This window comes from Eutrema salsugineum, unplaced genomic scaffold (genome assembly GCF_000478725.1).
Source record: "Eutrema salsugineum unplaced genomic scaffold, Eutsalg1_0 scaffold_13, whole genome shotgun sequence".
Lineage (NCBI taxonomy): Eukaryota > Viridiplantae > Streptophyta > Magnoliopsida > Brassicales > Brassicaceae > Eutrema > Eutrema salsugineum.
The window spans coordinates 5,486,800-5,505,719 of NW_006256885.1; the positions used below are offsets into that span (position 1 = coordinate 5,486,800).

Genomic DNA, 18,920 nt, shown 5'->3' on the forward strand with positions numbered 1-18,920 from the left:
CGGAGAGGAAATAAGGTTTTTCTCTTTGTCAAAAAAAAAAACAAAAATGGTTATCATATATTATGATGTGCTACTCAAAAACCTAATATTCTAAGTTATGGGGCCAGTAAAAAGCATCTTAAAAAGAGAATTCATCGATTGTGAAATCACCATCCGTCCATGTCTAAATTATTCTTTGCTTACTCTTTGCTTCATTGTATCATTGTGAATTTTTTTAATTTTTTAACACATGACCATTAAATAAACCATTGATTGCAGTTTTTGGACTATAAGCTAGAAAATTACATGTAATCTGGAATATTACTAAGTACATATTTTTTAAGTATAGTCTGCTATATACCAACTCCAACGATAAACGTATAAAATAGGATAATAAACAAGACCATTGTCCAAAAAGACACTTTATTTGAAGAAAAACGATTTTTAATGTGATTGTTTAATTGATTCAAATCAATAGAGGACCATAGAATATGGGCATGAATCATCAAACCATTAACTCTAAACCCTTTCCATTAAAAAAATTCCCAATTGATAAGAGAGAATCAAAAGCAAAAAGTAGAGTTAAGCAATATAATATTTAAAAGAGAAGAAGACTGTAAGATAAAGCTGATGAAAATCACATTGCAAGAAGAGAATCTGCTTACAGAAGAGAGAGACCAGATATAGAGAGAAGACACTGTTAAAGTCTCTAATTTCTTCTACTATGTACAGATTCAGCAACACGGTGATTGGAGTCCTAAACCTCCTCAGCTTACTAGCATCAATACCAATCATAGGAACAGCTCTATGGAAGGCAAGAAGCAGCACGACTTGCGAAAACTTCCTACAGACGCCTCTACTCGTTATAGGATTCATCATACTCTTAGTATCGCTTGCAGGTTTCATAGGAGCCTGCTTCAACGTGGCATGGGCTCTTTGGGTGTACTTAGTGGTCATGATCTTCCTCATCGCGACCCTCATGGGTCTAACGCTGTTTGGCCTGGTGGTGACTAGCCAAGGAGGTGGTGTGGAAGTACCAGGGAGGGTTTATAAAGAGTATAGGCTTGGAGATTACCATCCATGGTTGAGAGAGAGAGTTAGAGATCCTGAGTATTGGAACTCCATTAGAAGCTGTATCTTGAGTTCCAAGACTTGTGATAAGATTAAATCTTGGACTACACTTGATTATTTCCAAAGAGACATGACATCCGTTGAGGTGTATATATCATCTTGAATATTATCTATTGCTCTATAAATTAGTCCATAACATTTGTGTGTGTGTGTGTTGTTTGATTGTAGTCAGGATGTTGTAAGCCACCAACGGCGTGTACGTACGAGGGAGGAGTGATAGAAGGAGGAGGAGATTGCTACAGATGGAGCAACGGAGAGGAAACGTTATGCTACGAGTGTGATGCGTGCAAGGCTGGTGTTCTCGAGGAGATTCGTCTTGACTGGAGAAAGTTGTCAGTCGTCAACATTCTTGTTCTCGTCCTCCTCATCGCCGTCTACGCCGCCGGTTGCTGCGCCTTCCACAACACTCGCCACGCCGCTCATCCTTATCATGCTTCCGATGATAACCGCATGACCAAAGTCCGTCCTCGTTGGGACTATTACTGGTACACACAAACGATGTTCACATTTCACTATTTAAAGTGCAAGATTTTGCAAAAAAGTTTATTCATTTGTTTGATCCCAGTTAAGCTTTGAATTCGAGAAGTTAACAAAGAAAAACAATTGATGTCTATCAGTGGAAAAAAAAAGAAAAAATTGGAATGTTTTTGATGAAAGCAATTTTGGTGTTTCTTTTTTTTTTACAGGTGGAGATGGTGGCACGAAAAGAAAGAGCAGCTTTACTGAGTAGAGAACGAGCTACATCGTCTCTGTTCTTTGCTTTTCATCATTTTCTTTCTACCAACTTGAGATTTAAGAAAAGAAATGTTTGATGTACTTCTGTTTCTATAAGTCATCAAGAGATTAGTGAGATCTGTTATAAGTTGAATGAGTATATGCATATCTTTCGAAACTAATCATTATTATGCAACTAGCAGAAGATATAATAGTTCTCGCTTTTTTTTTTTCTCAATATATTATTTCTCAAGAAATTAATACACATTGAAACAAAAATTACATGGTCAGTTATTATGTCCCTTTGGTTGCAAGATTTCTCTCACGTGTAAGACCTGACATTCTCATTGTTCCTCCACCTGCAGAATTTTCCCAGTTATATATATACAAATATTTTCATTGTTTTTGTAAAAGATATATAAGTTTATCACGCCAAAAATTCGTTAATTACCTCCTCCATTTTTGTCAGATCTTTTACGGCTGCGCCAAAGAAGACGAATTGGAGTCCCAGCAAAGCCTGCATCTGTGCGTAGCTGCTTCTCCATATATCTTCTGTACGTATCCGAAAACAGCTTTGCATCGTTTACAAAGAACACAAACGTCGGTGGCCTTATTGCTGCCTGCATTTATCACAATCATTTTCAAATACATACAAAACCCGAAAAAAGTCTTCAAAGATTGGGAGATCCTCATTATTATTATGATTACCTGAGTGCAATAATAAACACGGCCTCGTTTGCCTCCTCGTGTTCTTGGAGGGGATTTAAACGCAACCGCTTCTCTTATCACTTGGTTCAATATAGCGGTGCTAAGTCTTCTTGATCTCTCCTTTTGAACCGTCGCAGCAGCTACCACGATACTACATTTTTTTGTTCATATGTTAAATCCAACAGAATAAGTAAAAACCAAAGTGTAAAGATCGAAATAAGTTTTTGAATCCTTGAGGAGGAGGAGGAGGTTACGTACTTGTCAACGCTATGGCCAGTTATAGCAGTTGAATAAACAATGGGTGCCCATTTGAGGGAACGGAGCTTCTCCCGAACATCGTCCTCGTAATGTGCTGCAGTCTGTTGGTTTTTGTTTGGTATTGTATCCCATTTGTTTACAACTACCAGACATCCTTTCCCTTCTCTTTCTATTCTTTCTGCAATCTTCATATCCTGTGAAAAGAAGATGAAATTTCATATGAATCAAAGATCGAGAATATTTGTCCTTGGTTGCAATAGTAAGGTACTTTTGTGATCCTTTGTGACATTCTAAATATAAGAGTTCTTCCAGTCAATAAGATAGACAGCGAGGTAATTCTACTGTATGGTTTTAACCCTATACCAAAAACCACATGCTATACAACTGCTAATGAGAAACATTCATCAGTGTCAGGCTACAAATGAGATACCTGCTCTGTTATGCATGCCATGGCTTCAATGACAAGAGCAACAACATCAGAACGACGAATTGCTCGGAATGCACGATTCACTGACAGGGCCTCTGTAGTGCTGCCTGATGAAGCCACAGCTGCCTTTTTCCTGATCCCAGCTGTATCTATAAGCCGGAACTTCTGCAACACAGTTCATAATCATATTCAGGGTTATATGGACGGGTATTCAGCGAATGTGTATTTGATCGTTCTCATCCTCGCTGCTCATATTCAAACTTAGACAATGCTCATAGTTAACATGAAAAACGCATTAAATAGATGCCATCTAGCACAGAGTGAATAGGCCAGGCACTTCAGCGCAAGCTTCATACGTCATAGAAGCCTTTTGTTGAAATTTGTACCGCATGAAAACTAGGCAACACTAAAGCACAACATAAGAAATTGAACTCACCTCCCCATCTGGTCCGGTAAATTCTGCATCTATAGCATCACGGGTAGTGCCACTAACAGGGCTAACAATTGTTCTATCCTCTCGGACAAGTGCATTCAAAATGCTGCTTTTGCCAACATTTGGCCGACCAATAATTGCAATGGCAGGAATGTAGTTTTCTTCTTCCTCCTCTTCCATGTTCTCCATCATCTAGAAAAAGCATTGAATCATATTTGGTATGTAAACTGATGCCAGTTGAACATATTCAGAATTGCCTAAAGCTCTTTGATAAATAGGAGATGCATTTTCATAAAAAGTCTAGATATATCATAATCAACTATTTTCCAATATTTCATATTCCTGCACCAAAGTCTTTTTGAAAGAAAGAAACGCCGATACCAACCTCAAGTTTATTTAGCCCAGAACAAACAAGATCAAGCAGCTCTCCAGTTCCAGTTCCCGACAACGCAGAAATAGGTATAGGTGAAAACCTGGAAATTTCATCATAATATAGACTTGTTAACTCAAAGCTTGTTGAATGAAAACAAAAATAATGAACTGAAGCAAAGTAAATAAAATGTTTAGCATTGCATGTATAGCATTTATCTCCAGCTCAACTGCAGCTATCAACCTCCTCCAGAAAAATATCATTGAATAAATTTCCACTCATTGCCATTCAAAATAAATTTCAAAATAAATATGAAACATAAAAATTGACACTAGTATGGGAGAAAGTATTGTGATGCTTAGATGTTTCACCAGGTCCATGAATTCACCAAAATGACAAAACTAGATTTATAAAATTAAGAATAGTTTAAAAAAAAATGAAATCATTTGCAATTCAACAGAGCAACAAATATTCAAATCATCTGATGAAAGAGTACGAATGTCCATGAATTCTATTTCTATAGACAGCTGAAACACTCAATGAAAAGCTATGATTTTGAAGTAGAATGAAAGTCAATTTACCCTAGAGACCAAAATTCTGAAGCTTGCATGAGTCCTTTACGTGGTGATTCACATTTGTTCACCGCGAGGATGATATTCTTATGTGAGTAGTACTTCCGCAACCAGTCCGCAATTTCCACATCAGCACCTGTCGGCCCTGACTGCGTATTGAGTACCAAAAAATCATTACCATATACCAAGAAACACTCAGTTGGGCTTTACAGTAAAGACTTCAAAAATCAGTTTGAGATATTCTAGATACAAGTAACAGCTTTCTTGAGTATTTGGTAATATATTCCAGTAAACATGAAAATCAATCTAACTACCACTCAATTCATAGTATACCAGCTATAAAGTTAAGGAAAATAAAACAGCAACCAAATTTCTTTTTTTGGTTCTGGCAGGAAAATAAAATCCCAAGTTCGAGTAAGCCAAAGGCAGAAAAGTTGAGCAGATTGAACATAAGCACAGAACCTGGCCGTCGACAACGAAAACAATAACAGCCGACTCTTCCACAGCCGCTGTAGCTTGTTTCTCAATCATGGAAGGCATCCTTGCAACAGCTGCCTCCCTAGAGCTTAGTGGAATACCTTCCATGCCAATGGTGGTTGATACATTTAGCTCTTCCATGACACCAGAAGGTGACTTTGAAACAGTCATAACTCCTCCTGTGTCTACCACTACGAATTCTTGATCACCCCAGTAGGATCTACCGTACAGTCGATCTCTAGTAACTCCAGGTTCATCAACTACAATTGCTTTATTCTCCTGCAAATGTATCAAGGAAAATTTGACTTTTTACCATGGACTGGCAAGGAAAACATAAAACTTAAATCTCGATGTCAAGCAACACTCTTACCCCAACGAGACGGTTGAACAATGCTGATTTTCCGACATTGGGCCTTCCAACTATGGCTACTCTTTGGAGGAGATGCTCTGGTATCTGCGTCTGGAATTTGTATTTTATAGTAACGTCAGTAATCCTCGATAAACCAACATAGGAAAAACTCAATCTTTTACATGAAACTTTTGAGACAGCAAAGCAAAATATACAGTTTTAGGGGTCGGGTTTAGTTGCGGTTAAGATCTCAACCTCAAAAAGACAAAGAAAAACAAAACCCAGAGCGAGCCTTCACTGAAAAAGCAACAATATATCAGAAAGAAAGGAGCTTGACTAACATTTTTGGCTTGCCTTTTCCCCTTTCTACGAGATTCCTTCCCCTCAATTATCTCATCCTCTGGAAGCATCAAACTTTGATCATCATTCACATTCATTGGAAGCATTTAGCAGTTTTTTTAATCACCGTTTAGACCAATACATACAAAGTTCACACTGAGACTGGATTCCAGAAATATGCAGAAACACACAATTAAAACAGGGGAAAGCATTACCGAGTTTCAGTTCGCGAGACAAAGTAGTAGCGTAATCTCTGGCGATATCTCTCGCTTCTTTCTCAAGAACGGAGATATCGACGGAGAGGTCTTCGTTATCCGAATCATCCGGGTAAGCGTCTTCAGAAAATTCCTCGGATTCCTCGAAATCAAGCTCGTCCTCGACGGAGGGACTATCTAGAGTTGCTGAAACAGGGAAAGGGAGGCGGTAATGCGATTGTTGGTGAGAGTAAGAGAGAACGGAAGGATGAAAAAAGGATGGGATAATCGAAGAAGAAGAAGAGGATGGTGAAGAAGCATACGAAGATGAAGAGGGTAAAGGAGAAGAGATCCTAGAAATTGATGGAACAGAGAAGAAGCTTCTTGTTGTCAGTGAGTCAAGTAGGCTCGCCATTTTTGGCAGAGTAAAGAGAAGAAGAAGCAGTTTGCCAAAGGTTTATCACACTTATCTTCTGGGTTTTTATCATACGTATTTGATGATGAAGGATCCGAAACCGGTTCATCCGGTTTAAATTTATAAAGCTTGAGTTTTCCGGTTAACCGGATAGGATATGACGGATTTGAAGGAGACGAGTTGATCTCGTGCGATTACCGATCGGTTCAGATAAAAAGAGCCGGTTTTACGCGGGGTTTTCCGGCTTATATGACGACCATTGAAATACAGACCGAATCGGTTCAATCGTCACGTCTTCTTCATCGTGTCGCAAAAGAATTTCTCAGACTTCTCTTCTCGAGGTTAGTTCGTTATTTCGTTTCTCTTAATTCCGCCTTTTTCTATTTATCTGTTCGATTACGTTACTTTTATGTCTCTCTCTACTCTAATAGCTCAGATTTCTGATCAATTAATCCTCGCTCCGTAGTTTTTTTATTATTACTAAATAGTTTTCTTCTTTCTGCGATCGATTAAAGAACTTGTTATAGAAGTTGTTCTTCATTTGTGTTTTTATGTTCTGCCACTGATTTCGTAGATCAATACTTGAAAAAATTTAAACTTTTTAATTTATTTGAAGCCCCCAGCTAGCTATGATCATAACCTACAAAATACAACAATGTCCCCTAAGAATCTATGTAGCTGATCAATTGCTTAGGTTAGAGTTCTCTAGATGTTCAACCATTGGTGACTTGAGTTTTATTGAATGGTAACACCTATAGACTTGAAACCATTGAAGGAATTTAAGGTTGAATTTCTAAAGTAGTTTCTTCTGTTTGTGCCAAGTTATTGAATCTGATGGCAGACAAGCTCGTAGCTGACAAGCATGTTCGATACATTCTGATGGCAGAAAAGGTACTAGACAGCTATTATCTTTCATTTTCCTCATGCTCAGTGTTTATGTCACTATGATCAGCACTTGAATTTTCCTCTTTTCAATTTCATTTCTTTTTGTGGTTTATATCAACTTGCTAGAAAAAAGACAGTTTTGAGTCGGTGGTGATGGATCATCTGAGAATGAACGGTGCATACTGGGGATTGACCACACTGGACTTGCTCGAGAAGCTCGGTTCTGTTTCTGAAGATGAAGTTGTGTCTTGGGTCATGACGTGTCAGCATGAATCTGGTGTGTGTACTAGAGTATAATATTTCTCAACCGGATGGAATTTCAAATCAAATCTTTCCTTTTCTTAATTGCTTGATGTTGCTGCATTTGTAGTTGATTACAAGTGGTTCATTGTTGTGAGCAGGTGGGTTTGCTGGAAATACTGGACATGATCCCCATATTTTATATACACTCAGTGCTGTACAATTCTTGGCCCTCTTTGACAAACTAAACATTCTTGATGTCGGAAAAGTATCAAGTTGTATCCTTGAAAGTATTGAACTTTTAGTCCATGTGAAAAGAAATAAACTCACCAAATAGTTTTTGGTATATACTATTGTGTTTCCTAAATGCAAAAACTAGATATTACTAAATTGCAGAATGCAGATGGATCCTTCTCGGGAGATATGTGGGGCGAAGTAGATACAAGGTAGCCTTTCTTCCTAAGCTATTTAGTTCTTCCAGGTTGTTATTTTCGTTTATCTGCAAGTTTGTTTGCTGTAGGTTTTCATACATAGCTATATGCTGTCTCTCAATCTTGAAATGCATTGATAAGATCAATGTGGATAAGGCTGTTGATTACATTGTGCGATGCAAAAACCTGGATGGTGGTTTTGGTTGCACACCTGGAGCGGAGTCTCATGCAGGACAGAGTATGTTAATGCTATTTTGAGTATTTTCCGTGACAATATCATTCAATATGTGTATAGATGACTTTAGCGAGTTTCATTGTAGCATCATATAGTAATTAGAGGATAGTAATTCTTTTTGTTGCTGCAGTTTTCTGTTGCGTGGGTGCTCTTGCTATCACCGGGAATCTCCATCATGTTGATAAAGACTTACTTGGATGGTGGTTATGTGAGAGACAAGTCAAGTCTGGGGGTTTAAATGGACGACCCCAGAAACTCCCTGATGTAAGCGTACAACTCCTCCTATCTGAATCAAAACATGATTCCAATCGTTATTAGCACTCTTTTGATTGTTCGTATTACCAGGTTTGCTATTCTTGGTGGGTCTTATCGAGCTTAATCATGATCGACAGAGTCCACTGGATTGAAAAATCAAAGCTTGTCAAGTTCATCTTGGACTGTCAGGTTTGTCTCCAAAATCGTTTCTGTTGTTTTAAAGCTCTTATCTTTTAAAGCCTTTCCTGAGTTTCTGGTGTAAATTGAATTAGGATATGGAGAATGGAGGCATTTCAGATAGACCTGACGATGCTGTAGATATCTTTCACACTTACTTTGGAGTTGCAGGTAACTGAAAATTGCCTCTTTTTTAGCTCTTCTTGTTGATGTGAAGCAAAAGAGATTGTGTCAATTTAAATCGAATATTGGTGCAGGGCTCTCTCTTCTCGAGTATCCTGGAGTCAAACCAATTGATCCTGCCTATGCTTTGCCAGTGGATGTCATCAATAGGATTCTTTTAACCAAATGATTGATCATCAGGATTCGGATAGAGGGGTAGGCATTGGAATTTAGACAATATTTGGTCCCATTTTCAGTTCTAATATTTCGGTTCAGTTTGAGTTTAGGCATAACCTTTACTATATTACTTGCAGTAACAAAACCATTTACAATCTCAATACCTCTCCCATGAATTGGGTTTACAACCTCCAAGAAAAGTGAACATGGCACTAATCTGATTCTCAATTCTTACTTCCTCTACACCTTCAATGGCGAATTTGAAAAGAAACCATTGATTATATAAGTGTTTCCTTTCTTCTCATGCATTCAGAAGATATGTATTCAACTCCTATAACCTCTAGGTTTCCGCCGTCTGTTGACACGGAGCTGGTGGAGCTTTACGAGCAACTCGGCATAGAGAATTTCGTTCCAAGAATCGGGCACTCCTGGGAGGCACCAGTGACTACAGTCTTGGTACAACAATGGCGATTCACTTTCTTCTAAGGATAGTTTCTGTTTCCGGTATATCGACGGGTGAGCATCCTTCCTGTAATCCGTTAACCTGGTGATGTTGAGATAAGTAACCGGTGTTTTCATTCCCTTTATAACTCTTTCAAGTATTTCCATTTTCGGAGGGTAAGGCGTTAGGTAAGTCTCGTTCTTGATTGGCTCTGTTTCGTCATCGCATGCTCCTCCTGCATTCCATTGCCCGCCGCTGCCAAACCAAACCAAACCAACCGGATTTTACAAAGACGGTTTACGACTCGTAAAAGGTAAAATCTCGACTTACCTGAAATGTGACGGGGAATATCCACGGAAGAAAACAAGAGTTTTCTTTTGTTTCACGTTCTTATCGACCCATTGACCCCAAGTCGTCAATGCTTTCTGGAAAGCTTCGTCCACGTCGAGTTTCGGGTATACATTGTTCCCTTCTTGATAGTAATCCTCCCTAATTCAAAGCATCCAGACACCAAATACAATGAGACAGATCCCAAAATCAGGGATCAAACCAAACAACAGTAGTTGAATAAAAAAATCTACCCTTTGGAAGTTTTGTCATGAGTCCACCAATGTCCAGTATTGAATACAAGAACATCCGCTCCTTTGTACTGCTCGGAAGACTTCCCCATCAAATCTAACCGTAAAGTCTCTTTCTTAGTCCCGTTCTTGTCAGAAACCTCCCATTCTTGAACCAAGAAAGGCGATGCATAGAATTCCACAGTGCAATCATAATCCTATCGGCCATAAATCGATCGATGAAAACCCGAAAAACAAACTAAGTACTGAAACCGGATATTGATAGGTAAAAGGAACCTACTTTGAAGACAAAAGAGTACTCAGCCTCCCAACGGAAATGATGCCTTCCATGAGCCTCAAAGACCTGACTCTCATCTTTCACTGATCCTTTAAGAATGCAAACCAATGATTCCCACATGTTCCTGTTCAGAGAATCTCCAACAAACACAAGCCTTTTTCCTCTGATCATCTCCAGCAACTTACCTCCATTTAACCTTTCATACACAAATCGATGAATTAGATTATTGTGACTCACCATCGAAAGAAAGAAACAAAAAAAAAAATTAATTTTTAAAGTCAAGAAGTGTTTGTTTACCTAGGTAAATTGCATTTCTTGGGTTTCCACTTCAATTTGTGGAAATTAACGTCTGGTCTTCCGTTGGAAATACAATTAAACTGTTCATCGATCACATTACACGAACCGGGTTTGTAAAGCGGATACGAATCGTCTTTGACCCACACTCCCTCGAAAAAGTCGCAATTCTTCAGTGTCTCGATCTCTCGTCTCATCGACGACTTCCTACTCTGTTTTCTCATCGGAGAAGCAGAGGAATTGACGGCTAGATCGTCAGACAGAGGTATTTTCACGGCTCGATGTTTGTCCGAAATTGAAGCAGTCTTGTTGTTGTTAGGACACGACATGTTTTCCCCTGCATGATCGGTTTGGGACAGAAAAGCAAGTGGTTTTGTTCCATTAGCGGTTGGAGACTCAAAGGTTACATTTTTAGTAACCGGAGTGAGATTTTCCGGCGCCGGTGCTCGCAATGTGGTGTTGTTAGTGAAATTGGAATTGACGAAGAAAGGGTTAGGTGATGTGGAGGCTGTGACATTAGGGAGAATATACGGAGAAATTAAAGGAGCGACAGTAATGGGAGAAGGGACAAAGGCTAAGAAGATAGTGAAGGCAACGAATGTTACGATGAAGGCATAGACGAAGGTCGAGGTTTTTCTTGGTTTCACGGCGGAGAAAAAGCTTTTGATTTCGACGGAGACGGAGGAGACGCCGTGTATAGGCATATGCTTGACGACGGAGTCCGACGCCATGGTTGTTTTTCCTGGCGCGTGGACGAGTTTACTCTCTGTCTCTTGTCTCTTGTCTATTGTCTCTTGGACTTTGCTTTTCGAGTTTAGACTTTAAGAGAGGGAGCGAGAGATTAAAAAAATGGAGCTTTTTAAGATTTGAGTGAGAAAAGAAAAGTGAAATGTTGACGGAGGGATGACTCCTTTTTCTAGAGACTTGAGAGAGGTGTTTGTTCGGTAAAGTGACATTTGCATAGGAATGGCCGCTAAACTTGAGTTTGTTTCTGTTATATTTTTACCCCTTGTTTTTCGATAAAATGACGAAGATGCCACTGTTCAAGTGACGATTAGGAATGTTGAGATATTGATTTTTTTACTTTTGGAATGTTAAGATTTCATCTTGAACAAAATAAAAAAGGCATTTGCGCGGCTCAGATCAGACAAAGCAGAAAAAAGGAGTACGTAATTATTGTTTGGTATCGTTAAGCGAGGAATAAGGAAACATATGTTGGCAGTGAAATAAGAAAACGACTAAATCAGACAAAATAACGAGCCGGACTGATTATAAAAAATGATTAAAAGGTAATTCGACCATCTTTTTTTCTACTCACTGGTTTGAAGTTTAATTAATGTTTGTTGTCTTATGTAATCAAAATAGATGTGCAAGAATAGTTACATCCAAAATACCGCACGAATGATAATCATTTAGTGTTCAGATCGTTCTAATGATCTTTTGTAAATGTAGTTTTACTTGAAATAACGATCTATTGTTAATATGGACCGCATAGATAATTCAATCTCTATCACATGAGGTCATGAACTACGTGAGATGATAAAAAGAAGTTGAATTTACAAACTACATTACTCTTCGAAATTTGAATCTTGGATCTGTTGCAAGAAAATTCATTATTTGGTCAACCTTATTTAAATCAAATCTTTAACATTTTCTCAGCCGTTTTGGTGAAACTGTTATATTCACGACTTCATGCTATAATTTCCATGTGTGTTTGCTAATTCTGAGTGTTTAACATTAATGACTACGTTTTTTTTTTAAGTATTACATTCAATTTTTGGTTGGAAAAATTCAACTGCTTGTATATGTATATATATGCATTTGTGATCTAAATATAATCTTCTTCTTATTTTTGATCGTTTCATTTTTTTTTCATTTCTCTATTTTCTTGAAAATTTTTATTTTTGGCTTTAATGTTAAATTCTTAAAAACTTAAGACACACCCTCCTTCAAATCTATCTTAAAAAAAAAAAACATATCAGTAACGTTTGGAAAACGCCAAAAATTCATAATACTAGACGAAATCTAAAAAATACAAAAACTATAGCACCCAAATCAGGAACAAGAAGAAGGCATTAGGCTGACAAAGCAACAAACCATTATATCTATTTATATATCTATTGATTAAGATGGTGTAGCTGCATGCGCAGTAATAATTATTAATTCTCTCATCTAAATTCTAACAACTACTACTGAAAAGGCTGAAAAGAGTGATGATGATTAGTCTCCACATGGCTATGCCTACAGGCTATGCCTTAGACGATGTGTCCATTAACCGTTAACCAGAAGAATCAACAAGCATTAAACACATTTTACTCTACCTCTTCCGTTTTCTTCACACGAAAATTGCATTACTGCTCTTCACAATAAAATATAAAAAAAAACGCACGTCGTTGAAACTTTCAAAATATTATGTTAATTCATCACCCTTTGAAATCTGCTTTAACATTGTCTACACGTCAGATATCAACTTTCTTTTAGTGAACAACCGACTTCATGTATGTGTCCTTCGATCAAAAGAATCAACAAAAAGATCAAAGAACATGACCAACGGATGCTGATCACCCTGAATATAAGTTCTTCCGAAATGCATTAACTAAAAAGTGAAAAAATAAAAATCATACATTTTGCATTGTTTATTAGTCCTTGTTTGAATTGAAATCATAATCACCTTACAGATGAAGCATTGCGAATTTGATAATCAAAACCATAAATCATATTCCAAAGCCAAAAACTGCACGGATCCTGTGGAATATAAGATCTCTCCATCCTCGCTCAGTGTTTTCCACCACAGTAGCATTCCCATATCTGCATCAGTCAATTGAAACATTAGTGAACATTTAACTTGCATCAATGGAGCAACGTTCAACGACATATCAACACAGAAGCCATATACCAAGAAACTAGCAAGCAACCATAAAGTCAAAACAACTCTTTTAAGATACTTGCTTCACATAAGGAGGAATCAGAGAATACTGACTAACACACATACATTTCGAATGAGCTCAGACACTTACGAATAAGCTAACAAGTGTTCATACGGAACAAGCAAGTGTTCTATCATCAGCATAACCTAACAGTTAGCCGCTAGGGATTAGCATAATCAGTAGATTGAACACTCAAAAGGAGTTAAAGGTTCATTTCTCGGTTTTCCAAATTACGAAGTTCCAATTCAGACTCAAGAGCAAGCCACTGGAGGGAAGACGAGAAGTCTCCATCAACTACATAAAGCTACATACATACAGCGAATTCATCAGGGGCAAGTATACCTAAGTACTAGCTTTTTACATCAATACGAGAGTTCTATAAAAAACAAGCTATAAAGCAGCTCACAATCCAAAAGACTTCATTTTACCATAGACAAAACATGCCACTCAACATTTTTCGCCACTTTATGAATGACAAACAACCGTTAAAGAGTTAATAGTTAGAAGCTCTAATCTACTTTTTCCGAATTCCAAAGTTTAGAGCAAATCATAGGGAAGATAGGAAAACAGAATTTCCCTAACTAACACTAACCTGTCTTCTTCAGGAACGTCAGTGTGAGTAAGATTGACTATGGTGACTCCTGGTTCAGGCTCATCGAAAGTGAGCCTCACCTGAAATGTCAAAGAAAACAGTCAATACATTAACCACAATCACATCGAAATCAGGATTTTATGTTTTGAAATTCATGTAGAAAACAATCACTAAACTAACCGTTGAATCAAGACCATCAGGCCAGCTCCCAAATCTCCACTTCTGGACAATCAATTTGCCTTCTTCTAGCTCCAGATTCATTCCAGTGACCGACCCATCGAAAACACTAATCGGCCCATTCACATCTCTACTGATCTTAGCATTGCTCTGTGTGAAACCTTTCCAACGATTCTCGTCCATTAAGATCTCAAACAAATCCTTAGCTCTGCAGTTAAACTTCTCAGTCATAGTAATTGTCTTGAACCCTTCCTTAGTCTTCGCCTTCTTCTTCTCCTTCACTACCTTAGTCTCCGCCGCAGCAGCTACAGCCGGGGAAGCACCGGACTTTTCCGTCGCCACTGTAGCTGCTCCAGCCACTGCCGGTTTCGGCGCTACTTTCTTAGATTCTAGCTCGTCCCTGCATGGACCTCCTTTCGCCATTGCATCCACATAAACCCTAACTTTCTCCAGAATAATTGATTTCCCTTTCGACACCATCGCCTCCTTCAAGGTCTTTCCGATTGGCCCTTCGTCCTTGATCGAAAACCTAATCTCCGGATCCTCATCGGCATTCTCATCGGAGATATAGGGCATCTCCACAGATCCATCCGCCTTCAGCAGCGTCTTCCCTTCGGAATCCTTGGCCTCACCTTCCCAGGAGAGAGAGACATTAAGCTCGTAGCCAGGGATAATCTTCCCCTTGCGTACATTCACGTAAGCCTCGCCATCGACCTTCTCGATCTTACTGACCTTGATGAACAGATTTCCCTCGCCGGAGAGGATTACAGCGCCGGAGAACTGCTTGTTGAAGAAATTTCGAGACCACTCAAGGCAATTGGTTTCGGCCCAGTGCCAGTTATGGACGTTGGTGCCGTCGGGTCTGTCCTCCACGATCCATCGCTTGTCACCTTCGCCGAACTTTGCCATGGCCGGATTAGGAACTTAACCTAGAAGGATTGATTTGAGATATTCAGCTACTGAGAGCGAAGCTTGAGAAGTCGAATTCGCTAAGATTTGGGGAGAAGCAGCAGCAGCTGAAACTAGGAGAAGCTAGATAAATAAATAAATTAGAAAAACGAAGCCTCTAGAAAAGCTCCCTTCTTTTTTTCTTTTTTTTTTTGCAACTGAGAGAAAATGGAAAAGATGGATAATTAAAAACTAATTTAATTTGGAAACGCTTTATAAAATTAGAAGAAGTGTCTAGAAACTATAAACAGATCCAGTCTAGGGTTTCCGTTCGCCTCCTCACTTGCCACTGGGGAAATTGTTTTATCCTAATGGATTATCAAGAATGGGGTAAATGGTGTGGTTATTCTACACAGGTTTAGGTGAAACGAGGATATTGCAAGTTTTGAACAATATACATAAGCCAGTTAGTAACATTAACTAGGAAAAAATTAATGTTTAGTAAAGGCTTTAACTTAGAGCATGTTTATCGCTGGAAACAACTTGGGTTTCTTTAAGCATATTATATTAATTAACTTAAAATAAGAAACTTAATAAAAAATTCATGAATTTCAGAAGCACATTGGGAGAAACTCTATTAGGTGTGTGTTTAATCGGGGAAGAATTTGACGGGAAAGAGATAGAAAAGAAAGGTGAAGGACGAAGCTTCGAACAAAATTTGGAAGACAAGAGGAGAAGTGTTTGATGGGAAGAATTTGACGGGATAACGGTGTGATGAAGATCAGAGAAGAATCACTTCAATAGAGAAATAAAATATCTGAGGAAGAAGAAGATCAAAGAAGAAAAAGATCGGAGAAGACGAAGATTGGAGAAGACGAAGATCGGAGAAGACAGAGAATAAGAAGACCGGAGAAGGAGAAGAAGAATCGACCGAGAGGAAAAAAATTTTGACGGAGAAAACAAAGTATTGATGAAGTACATTTTTTCCCCAAATTTCAACAGTCTATCATAACGTGACACGTCCACAAATAGAATGATCCTTAAAAATCTAAAACAAGAATCGTTTTTCTTTATTAATCCAATTTTTAATTTATTTTTGGGCCAAAAAGCAACTAGAAACCCAACTAGATACCTGCGATAAACATGGCCTTAGATTGTTTAGGACAGCAAAACCATCATCACCCGCCAAATAACAACGAAGGAGGTCAACGTTGCACACATTTTTTTTTTTTGAAAAAGTCAAAACCTTTTGGTTCGGTTTGAGAATGAAAACGCCGGCTCGTCGATCGAAGTGGGTCGATCGGGAATTGGATTCCATGGATACAACTCCAGTAGCCCTTCGTGCACGAGAGAAGAAGAACTGTTTCAAGACTCGGGCGGTTCTGGCCAGACCCGAATACCCACTGACCCGCACCACCGCCGAGATGAAGCTAATGCCTCCCGAGTTTTTTCAAATCGACGCGCTTGTTCTTGCGCCACGTCTGCTCGGAAAGTACCTGAGGAGAGACAATGTTGTGCTAAGGATTACAGAGGTCAGACACATATTAGGTTTTTATTTTTTTCCTTTCGGGGATTGTTTTGATACTCTTGACTAGATTGCTTGTAAATGGTTTTTGAAATAGTTATCAGGAAGATACGAAGACCAAATTAATTATTTGTGTATGATTCCAGTCAAATTGTAAACCGATTACAAGCAAAGCTACTGTGATTGTAATTTGCAAACGATTTGAATGAAGAAAAAGATGCAACTCTATAACCTTGTTCCTTCTATTTGCTAGGTAGAAGCTTATAGATCAAATGATTCAGCTTGCCATGGACGATTCGGGGTTACCCCACGGACCGCACCAGTTGTGAGTTTCTTCATTTTGCTTGTGATCATCTATTTATATACAAATCACTACATTCTCTGAAATGTGTGTTTCTTCTTTTTTTTAGTTTGGACCAGGAGGCCATGCCTATGTTTATCTCTGTTACGGTCTCCATATGATGCTCAATATTGTTGCTGATAAAGAAGGAGTTGGAGCCGCTGTTTTGATACGGTCTTGTTCACCTGTCACCGGTAATAATCTGTTGATTTCACTCTTGTCTTATCTGAGGCTCGAATTTGTATGGGTATCTTCATATCTATGCATGTTACTAACTTAAGTATTGCTTACTGTTTTGGCATCCAAAAATTGGTTTTATCGATAATTTTGTTGGCTTAAAAGGGTGTGATGGTATTGCAGGACTAGAGACCATACAAGAGCGTCGAGGCCAAAAAACCGACAAACCCGTTCTTCTAAATGGACCAGGAAAGGTTAGTCTGATCTGTGTCAGTTTACACCCTGCATCAAGCCCTGCAAATCCATAATGCAGAGATTCAGTTACTCTGCATTTCATCTCTTCTCCAAGAGATAAGATAAAGTTGAAAGTGTAGGTGAATACTTTTGCATAACTAGCTTTTTACCTATGTCTCTCGCAGGTGGGGCAAGCGCTTGGACTTTCAACAGAGTGGTCTCATCACCCTTTCTATTCTCCCGGTTAGCCGACAAACCAAAGCAGTTAATGGAGTTTCTGGTTTTGCTCTCTCTTTAAGAGTGTTTAAGATTTGTAGTGAACATGTATGAACACAGGTGGGTTGGAGCTTCTGGATGGAGGAGAAGATGTGGAGAAGATTGTTGTTGGTCCTCGCGTTGGGATAGATTACGCATTGCCTCAACATGTCAATGCATTGTGGAGATTTGCCATTGCAGACACTCCATGGATAAGTGCTCCTAAGAACACTCTTAAGCCTCTTTAACTTCAATCCAAAAGTTATAACCAAAAAGAAAAAACTTCTTTGTAAATAGACATCTGCAATTCTGTTTAGTGTGTATCTTGTTTATGTTGTTTTGTTAAAGATGATGGGGTTTTGTATATTAAGTCAATTGGGGGAAATTTGGAATTTTGGAAAAGTATTGGGTTGAAAGTGGAAAATAGGTGCCCGAAACTTTACTAAATCCTTTATTTGGCCATCTTTTGACTTTTCTTAATCAAATCCTGGACTGTGAGAGAACGTGAGAACAGAAGAGTGTTTTTTTTTTCTCGAGAAAGCGAAGGAAAATCTCTTCTTTCGCTGCAACAAATGGCGACTGCGATTCCACTCTTCGCTTCTTTCAAGTACGCCGATAGCCTAACCGTCGTCGGAATCTCATTCTGCACGGCGTTGGTCTGTGAAGCCATCTCATGGATCCTAATCTACCGTACCAGCTCGTACAAATCCTTGAAATACTCAATTGACAAGGCCGCGAAGAAACTCGAGACGATGAAGACGGAGAACCCATCATCGAAGCTAACCATCAAGAAATCGAAGACGAAGAAGATCGATCGCGTTGAAACCAGCTTAAAGGAGTCGAGCCGAGATCTGTCTCTCTTCAAGTTCAAATCCGGCGCCGTTGTGGCACTGGTTCTCTTCGTCGTCTTCGGGTTGCTCAATTCCCTCTTCGAAGGTAAAGTCGTCGCGAAGCTTCCGTTCCATCCGATCACGATTGTGAAGAAGATGAGCCACCGGGGATTGAAAGGCGACGATCCGACGGATTGCTCCATGGCTTTCCTTTATCTGCTGTGTTCGATCAGCATCAGAACCAATCTACAGAAATTTCTGGGCTTTTCTCCGCCGCGAGGAGCTGCTGGTGCTGGATTGTTCCCCATGCCCGATCCCAAGACGAACTGATTCTATCAGTTTGATCTCACTGTTTTAATTTCTGTTTTGGGTTCTCTTTTGTTGAGATTTTTAAACAATCTGACGATTTTTCATTATAAGAAACATTTTCAAGTTCTGAAATTTTCTGGATTTTTG

At 38.9% G+C, this 18,920-nt stretch overlaps 7 protein-coding genes across 11 annotated transcripts; 4 read left to right on the plus strand and 3 right to left on the minus strand.

Moving 5' to 3' along the window:
* The first annotated feature begins 608 nt into the window (after positions 1-608).
* LOC18025205 (tetraspanin-6) lies at positions 609-2,055 on the plus strand. 2 transcript variants are annotated; one of them, XM_024159408.1, is made up of 4 exons: positions 670-793; positions 879-1,195; positions 1,279-1,595; positions 1,797-2,055. In XM_024159408.1, exons 1-4 carry the CDS (start codon positions 787-789, stop codon positions 1,834-1,836), a joined length of 681 nt encoding a protein of 226 aa, XP_024015176.1. In that variant the 5' UTR covers positions 670-786; the 3' UTR covers positions 1,837-2,055. The 2 variants fall into 2 exon arrangements, with proteins under 2 accessions (XP_006407373.1, XP_024015176.1); XM_006407310.2 differs by having other exon boundaries at positions 609-1,195.
* Positions 2,037-6,394, minus strand: LOC18025207 (GTPase Der). Its single transcript, XM_006407309.2, has 12 exons — positions 5,973-6,394; positions 5,760-5,818; positions 5,440-5,529; positions 5,055-5,348; positions 4,602-4,741; positions 4,036-4,123; positions 3,654-3,842; positions 3,221-3,382; positions 2,791-2,984; positions 2,533-2,683; positions 2,276-2,444; positions 2,037-2,183 (listed from the first exon to the last, which is right to left on the minus strand). Exons 1-12 carry the CDS (start codon positions 6,364-6,366, stop codon positions 2,119-2,121), a joined length of 1,995 nt encoding a protein of 664 aa, XP_006407372.1. The 5' UTR covers positions 6,367-6,394; the 3' UTR covers positions 2,037-2,118.
* Positions 6,395-6,650: 256 nt separating this feature from the next.
* LOC18025206 (geranylgeranyl transferase type-2 subunit beta 1) lies at positions 6,651-9,399 on the plus strand. 3 transcript variants are annotated; one of them, XM_024159941.1, is made up of 11 exons: positions 6,651-6,707; positions 7,189-7,257; positions 7,378-7,528; positions 7,653-7,769; positions 7,871-7,937; positions 8,012-8,160; positions 8,288-8,421; positions 8,503-8,601; positions 8,685-8,760; positions 8,847-8,967; positions 9,273-9,399. In XM_024159941.1, the coding sequence occupies exons 2-10, from the start codon at positions 7,201-7,203 to the stop codon at positions 8,939-8,941; spliced, it is 945 nt and encodes a 314-aa protein (XP_024015709.1). In that variant the 5' UTR covers positions 6,651-6,707; positions 7,189-7,200; the 3' UTR covers positions 8,942-8,967; positions 9,273-9,399. The 3 variants fall into 3 exon arrangements, with proteins under 3 accessions (XP_024015709.1, XP_024015708.1, XP_006407374.1); XM_024159940.1 differs by lacking the exon at positions 9,273-9,399 and adding an exon at positions 9,066-9,139; XM_006407311.2 differs by lacking the exon at positions 9,273-9,399 and having other exon boundaries at positions 8,847-9,032.
* Positions 9,224-11,406, minus strand: LOC18025208 (protein trichome birefringence-like 1). Its single transcript, XM_006407313.2, has 5 exons — positions 10,523-11,406; positions 10,229-10,421; positions 9,952-10,145; positions 9,701-9,859; positions 9,224-9,625 (listed from the first exon to the last, which is right to left on the minus strand). The coding sequence occupies exons 1-5, from the start codon at positions 11,248-11,250 to the stop codon at positions 9,253-9,255; spliced, it is 1,647 nt and encodes a 548-aa protein (XP_006407376.1). The 5' UTR covers positions 11,251-11,406; the 3' UTR covers positions 9,224-9,252.
* A 1,693-nt stretch (positions 11,407-13,099) lies between these two features.
* Positions 13,100-15,305, minus strand: LOC18025308 (activator of 90 kDa heat shock protein ATPase homolog). The gene is made up of 3 exons (XM_006407314.2): positions 14,219-15,305; positions 14,039-14,118; positions 13,100-13,327 (listed from the first exon to the last, which is right to left on the minus strand). Exons 1-3 carry the CDS (start codon positions 15,122-15,124, stop codon positions 13,234-13,236), a joined length of 1,080 nt encoding a protein of 359 aa, XP_006407377.1. The 5' UTR covers positions 15,125-15,305; the 3' UTR covers positions 13,100-13,233.
* Positions 15,306-16,292: 987 nt separating this feature from the next.
* Positions 16,293-18,027, plus strand: LOC18025309 (DNA-3-methyladenine glycosylase). Of its 2 annotated transcripts, none has more exons than XM_006407315.2 (6): positions 16,293-16,635; positions 16,882-16,953; positions 17,039-17,162; positions 17,329-17,399; positions 17,565-17,622; positions 17,716-18,027. In XM_006407315.2, the coding sequence occupies exons 1-6, from the start codon at positions 16,369-16,371 to the stop codon at positions 17,880-17,882; spliced, it is 759 nt and encodes a 252-aa protein (XP_006407378.1). In that variant the 5' UTR covers positions 16,293-16,368; the 3' UTR covers positions 17,883-18,027. The 2 variants fall into 2 exon arrangements, with proteins under 2 accessions (XP_006407378.1, XP_024014861.1); XM_024159093.1 differs by having other exon boundaries at positions 17,565-17,643; positions 17,716-17,854.
* Positions 18,028-18,096: 69 nt separating this feature from the next.
* On the plus strand, positions 18,097-18,905 carry LOC18025312 (calcium load-activated calcium channel). The gene has a single exon (XM_006407316.2). The coding sequence runs from the start codon at positions 18,207-18,209 to the stop codon at positions 18,792-18,794; it is 588 nt and encodes a 195-aa protein (XP_006407379.1). The 5' UTR covers positions 18,097-18,206; the 3' UTR covers positions 18,795-18,905.
* Positions 18,906-18,920: the final 15 nt, after the last annotated feature.